At 48.4% G+C, this 6373-nt stretch overlaps 1 protein-coding gene across 1 annotated transcript; it reads left to right on the top strand.

Annotated features, from left to right (window-relative positions):
- Nucleotides 1–446: 446 nt before the first annotated feature.
- On the top strand, nucleotides 447–6328 carry SNRPA1 (small nuclear ribonucleoprotein polypeptide A'). The gene is made up of 9 exons (XM_031587815.2): nucleotides 447–628; nucleotides 887–1034; nucleotides 2599–2677; nucleotides 3544–3590; nucleotides 3684–3786; nucleotides 4312–4391; nucleotides 5363–5438; nucleotides 5812–5905; nucleotides 6179–6328. The coding sequence occupies exons 1-9, from the start codon at nucleotides 547–549 to the stop codon at nucleotides 6235–6237; spliced, it is 768 nt and encodes a 255-aa protein (XP_031443675.1). The 5' UTR covers nucleotides 447–546; the 3' UTR covers nucleotides 6238–6328.
- The last annotated feature ends 45 nt before the right edge of the window (nucleotides 6329–6373 follow it).

Genomic DNA, 6373 nt, shown 5'->3' with positions numbered 1-6373 from the left:
TTCCAGCTGAGTTGGCCACAGGCAGAGGCGTGCATAGGACATCAGTTCCCTCTGCTGACAAGCTGCCGAAGTGCCGCAGTGCTGCAGCTGTGATCACAGGAGAGTTCGACTGAGCGTAAGGAAAACGTGGCTTTTATTTACAGTAAGGGCAGCGATGCTTTGGCACAGGTTGCCCAGAGAGGCGGTGGATGCTCCCCTCTGCAGCACCCAGCTTAGTCCCTTCCCACCCAACCACGCTGTGATTCTGTGATCCGTGCGCTTCCGGGACGTTCAGGAAATCCACCTCCACGCAGCTCCTCCCCAGCCGCCATTTTGCGGAGGAGGAGCTGAAGGGAGCAGAGCACGGCCCACTCCCTCTCGGCGCTCGGCTGCGCGGCCTGGCGGGGCTCGGCTGCGCTCGGCTGCGCTCGGCTGTGTTCGGCTGCGCTCGGCTGTATTCGACTGCATTCGACCGCGCTCGGCTGTGTTCGGCTGCGCTCGGCTGCTCGGCGCTCGGCTGGCTGAGCGGTTCGGCGGCGTGGTGGCGGCTCGGCGCGGCCCGGCGGGATGGTGAAGCTGACGGCGGAGCTGATCGAGCAGGCGGCTCAATACACCAACGCCGTCCGAGACCGCGAGCTCGACCTGCGGGGTGCGACGGATCTGCCGGGGGGAGCCGTGCCTGGGTTTGGGGGGGGGGGAGGGACGGGCCTGTGTGGGAGCGGGGTGCGCGGGAAGGGCCGCGCTGAGGGGCGCCGGGCCTGCAGGGAACGGGCCGGGCTGCGGGAGCCGCTGTGCGGCTGTTGCGGCTCTTCCCGCTCGGATCTGCCCCCAGGGCGGCACTGCATCTCCTCCTTTCTTTCCTTGACCTGTGGGCGCTGATTCCCTCCTTGCTTTTCTCCCCACCCAGGGTATAAAATCCCCGTCATTGAGAACTTAGGGGCCACGTTGGATCAGTTTGATGCGATTGATTTCTCGGATAATGAGATCCGGAAACTGGATGGGTTCCCTCTGTTGAGAAGGCTGAAAACTCTTCTGATGAATAACAACAGGATTTGGTACGTGGTTGTGTTGTGATCCGACGGGACCTGGGGCAGACGAGAATGCTTTTGGGAGGAGAAGTGTGCCTGCACCTTTCAGTACTGGATAGGAGTAGAAACGTTGGCTTTATGGGCAAGAAATAACGCTCAGTATTTTCTTCAGCCTTCAACTAGCCAGCTTTGTTCATTGCAGAGTTCTGCCCCAGGTCTGTGTCCCCTTTTCAGACAGGACAATGAGATGCAGGGTCTGGAATTTGAGTCTTCGGAGTTTGTTCACTACTCCCATAGAATCATAGAATCACAAGGTTGGAAACGATCTACAAGATCATCTAGTCCAACCATCCTCCCATTACCACTGCTACCACAAGCACTAAACCAGATCTCGCAGCTCCTCATCCAGACACCTCTTGAACACTGCAAGGGACGGCGACTCCACCACCTCCCTGGGCAGCCATTCCAGTGTTCAACCACTCACTGAGAGAAAAAATTCTTCCTTATGTCTAACCTAAACCTCCTCTGGTACAACTTGTGGCCATTTCCTCGGGTCCTGTTTGTTGTCTGTGAAAAGAGGCCAACCCCCTCCTCATCACAACCTCCCTTCAGGAAGTTGTAGAGTGCAATAAGGTCTCCTTTGAGCCTCCTCTTCTCCAGATTGAACAATCCCAGCTCCCTCAGCCACTCCTCATAAGATTTGTGTTCCAGACCCCTCACCAGTTTCACTGCCCTTCTCTGGACACATTCCAGGGCCTCAATGTCTTTTTTGTAGTGAGGGGCCCAAAACTGAATGCAGTACTCAAGGTGCAACCTCACAAGTGCTGAGTACAGGGGGATGATGACCTTCCTGCTCCTGCTGGCCACACTATTTCTAATGCAGGCCAGGATGCCATTGGCCCTCTTGGCCACCTGGGCACACTGTCGTCTCATGTTCAGAGACATAGAGACACACAGATAAGGATACCTGCAACTGAATGAAGGGCGCTGCCTTGCTGCACCGGATGCCCTTACAGTGGCTGCTGGTGTTTTATGCTTGCTTTGTAAAAGCTGATGCTAACCCCAACTTCTGCTGGTGTCATACTTGGTTGTGTTTAAGTGAAGTGCTCTATATTGGCACAGCTGCCCATGGAGGTGCTGGGGTCACTGACCCTGGAAGTGTTCCAGAGCCATGGAGATATGGCACAGAGGGGTGTGGTTTAGTGGGCATGGTGGGGGTGGGCTGGTGTTGGGCTGAATTAATCATATCATAGAATCACAGAATGGCCTGGGTTGAAAAGGACCACAATGCTTATCCAGTTCCACCCATGCTATGTGCAGGGTCACCAGGCACCAGACCAGGCTGCCCAGAGCCACATCCAGCCTTGAATGCCTGCAGGGATGGGGCATCCACAACCTCCTTGGGCAGCCTGTTCCAGTGCGTCACCACCCTCTGTGTGAAAAACTTCCTCCTAATATCCAACCTAATATGAATGATCTCAGAGGTCTTTCCAGCCTTAATGATCCTGTGATTTTCATATTTCTCTGTATGTGTTCATCATTGTTAATTTCCAGCCAAAGGTGAAATCTTTGTGTTTGTGTTCTTCTCTAGTCGGATTGGGGAAGGACTTGAACAAGCTCTGCCCAGTCTCACAGAGCTCGTTCTTACCAACAACAACATATCTGAACTGGTAAGTTATTGATGCAGAATAAATCTTAACAGCTCTAAATTGTGTGTTTTTGTCATCTTTCCAATTAGTCTTTTTCTTCAGAGTGATGTGAATTTGGTAGTCGTGGTGGTTTATGTATCTTAATGAACGTGATTTGCAGCATGCAGTGGAGCAGCAGTCAAAGTCTTGGTGGGCTTCCTGCTAAACTAACTGTAGTAATTCTAGTTGGTCTCTAAAATGCAAACGAGAGTCCACTAAGGAGCACTCACAAAAGTGACCTCAGTACCTTGAAATGAAATATTTTAGGTCTAATTTTGGACTGAATAAACAGCTTCTGGTTTTGTTGTTTTTTTTTTTTTTTAATATATGAAAATTCACTTCAAACTTTTTTTGTCTTTTATTCAAAAGTAGAAAACTTAAGAGCACAATTTCTCATATTCTTCCTTTGAATTGATTAATTCATAAGCGAAGAGCCTTTGTGCAACTTTATTGATTTTGTTGCTGTCCTATGTGTAGAAATTAAACAGATTTGAATCCTTTATGTGGCAATTATGCAGATTTAATATTTAGCAGACCTGCTTGAAGCTTACAATTCTTAGTTATCTGTTAAGACTGGAACTTGCTTTGTTGTTTTTTTTTCCTTTTTCTGGGATGTGTGTTTTCTATAGTGAAAATCAAAACTCTTCAGTTCTAAATTGCATATAGTGCCATTAAATAGAACGCTGTTGACTTACTGCAGTCATTTGCCATTTTAAACAAGTAAGCTTGAAAGGAGTAGGAGATTTTAGTTCCTCTTTCAGAGCCAAGAGTTCAGGAGTTTTGTTCTGAAATATTTGATTGTCGTGAAATGGATTTAAGATTCTTACTCTGTTCTTCCCATTATACAGGGTGAACTGGATCCACTGTCAAGTATTAAATCATTGACTTACCTGAGGTATGTCATCTTGAAAAGAAAAGCAATTGTTTGTAATTTATTGTAACATATTTCAAATTAAGTAACTCTTTATGGCCTTTATTTGCCTTGTAGCATTTTGAGGAATCCAGTAACAAATAAGAAGCATTACAGATTATATGTTATCTACAAAGTTCCCCAAGTCAGAGTGCTGGATTTTCAGAAAGTGAAACTCAAAGTAAGTCTGTCACCTTCTGATTGAACACCAGATGGAGACCTTTTCTCCTGTTAACTCTTGGAACAAGAGTGAAAACAATAAGCTTTTTGCCCCAGTTGTAGACTGTAGTGAAACTCTGTATCCTGTGAGGCTCTAAAACTGATGTTTCTCTTTGATGGTTTCACACTGTTAAGGATGTAGTCTGCTTCATTATTTTTAATGATGTTTTACTGCTGTTGTTTGTTTAGTCTGGCTCTTTTCTGGCTGGCTAATGGTGGTGGTAAGACAAACCTAGAGAAAGGAATGAGAGATCACAGCAGAGCCCACTGCTTTTCCTGTAGAAGCGTGGGGTTGTTATTTTAAGAGCACTAAAGTGATAGACCTCGAGTCTGAGTGTTTGGCAACGCGTTGGTGCTTGTTCTTACATCTGGTCTCCTCGTGCTGTTGTTCACTGAAGATGAGCCAAAGCATCTTTCTTTGCAAAGACAGCAGCTTTGCACAATGCTACGTTCTTAAATTAACTTTGTGTGTGTGGTATCGCTGTAGGAGCGACAGGAGGCAGAGAAAATGTTCAAGGGCAAACGGGGTGCACAGCTTGCAAAGGATATTGCCAGGAGATCCAAAACGTAAGATAAAACAAACACTTCCACTGGCATTCTCCTTCAGAAACACCACTTTGTGTGCAGCATTACACACTGCACTGAGACATCCCTAGTTTTTGGATGGTGGTGAACACATCTCAGAAATCCTTACAGAAGATCTGTTTGGTCAGGGTGGATTGATATAGATCAGTAAGCAGGAAACTTTTTGGTTTTTTGCTCTTTGTTACTTTACTGCAAAGAGGGGGCCGTTGTTTGCTTGGTTTTGCTCTCTACGTGATTGGGAACTGAAAAATCTTCTGTTTTGCCAGTGACTGTGAACACTTGAAACTGTTAACAAATGGGCTCTCACTATGGTTTGTGAGTGGAAATGGCCAAGGTCTGCGATAGCTTTAGAGCAAATCAGTGAACTAAAGAGCCAGTAAACGTACCAAATGTCCATATGCAGCTGCAGGAGAGGTTGCAGGTCTCTGAAGCTGGGTCACTATTTCAGGAAGTTCTTTCCAGCTGTGCACTCTGTGACTTCCATTTTCAGAGACAACAAATGTCTGTTTTCCTTCAAGCAGCAGCAGGTAACTCTCAACAGAAACTTCTAACATAGCCTTATGTACAGGTTGTCACAATATCCTATTAGACACATCAGAAAAGGAAACCCAATCTCATTTACTCTTTCTTTATCCACTCTGCTTTTTGTAATGGTAACAGACCTCCTGTGTGTTCAACAACATCCAAATCCAACAGCTCTTGTCAGCTGCTTAATTATAAAGTGACAGTCTGCCTCTTGTTATGAGCAGATGAAAAGATGGGAGGGGGGATGGGACAGTGAGGACAAGTGGTTGGTGTTTCTGAAGGAGGCAATTCATCACTGTATCAGTTTGTTAACAAAGATAAGATACTACACTTGATTGAATGAAATGCTTCCAAACCTGGTTTGGAAGTAAGAGAAGCACGCACTCCTCCCAGAGAGTAATGGTACCTCTTTGCTTTTTCCTCTGAAGCTTCAATCCAGGTGCTGGTCTGCCAACAGACAAAAAGAAAGCCGGGCCCTCCCCGGGTGATGTTGAGGCAATTAAGGTGAGTGTGCCACAGCAGCACTCAGACAGAAGCAGAGGAAAACAGTTGTGAATCCCAACGAAGAAATGTTTCCTCCTCCTGGGCAATGGCTGACTGTTCAGAAGAATAGAACAGAGGGTCCTGTTTGTTCTAGGTGCTTTTTCTGTTACTTCTACTGTGTCATATGGAAAACTTAACTAAAACTTTGTTTTGAGCCTAGAGCTCACCCAGGACAGCTCAGCTGGGGGGGACAAGACTGTGCTTTGTCACTTGCAGAACCTTCAGGAGCGTAAAAGCTTGGCTTACCTTACCTGCAAAACAAAACCAACTTGTTACGTTTATTCTCAGTGTGCTGCACGCAAAGATTCACTGAGCTCCTTTGTCTCTTTTTCAGACTGCCATAGCAAACGCCTCAACATTGGCCGAAGTGGAGAGGCTGAAAGGCTTGCTGCAGGCCGGCCAGATCCCCGGCAGAGAACGAAAACCAGGTCACAGTGCTTCTGCTTTTCTTTCCGAAACAGAACCCCCCTTTTGATTCCTTCCTGTGATCTCAGCAAGGAGGTTTTGCTGGGAGGGAGTTGAGAAACCGCACGAGATCGATGTGATTTGCCGCTTGGGGTGGCTGAGGACCGCCTCCCTCGGTCCGTGCGTTCAGCACTCGCGCCGTCTGGCCGGCAGAGCGCTCACGGCCAGACCCGCGCCTCGCGTGCAGCGCCAAAGCTCCCAGCGCGCTCATCGGGCTGCGTTCTGCTCTCTTACAGGCTCGGCCGAGGACGCCGAGGAGGAGATGGAGGAAGATCCCGTCCCCACCGGCTCGTAGCTCCCGCGGACGCCGAGCTGCCGACGTGGCGCCGCGCCTCGCGTTGTGCCGCGCGTTCCGCGCCGCGTTCAATAAAGCGCCGTGCCCGCTGTGCCCGTGTGCTCCGCCTGCTTCCTGCATCCGGGGGGAGGGGCTT

The sequence above is a fragment of the Phasianus colchicus genome, chromosome 12 (assembly GCF_987193195.1).
Source record: "Phasianus colchicus chromosome 12, bPhaCol1.hap1.1, whole genome shotgun sequence".
In the NCBI taxonomy this organism is placed as follows: Eukaryota; Metazoa; Chordata; class Aves; order Galliformes; family Phasianidae; genus Phasianus; species Phasianus colchicus.
This window is presented reverse-complemented; position numbering and strand designations above follow the sequence as displayed.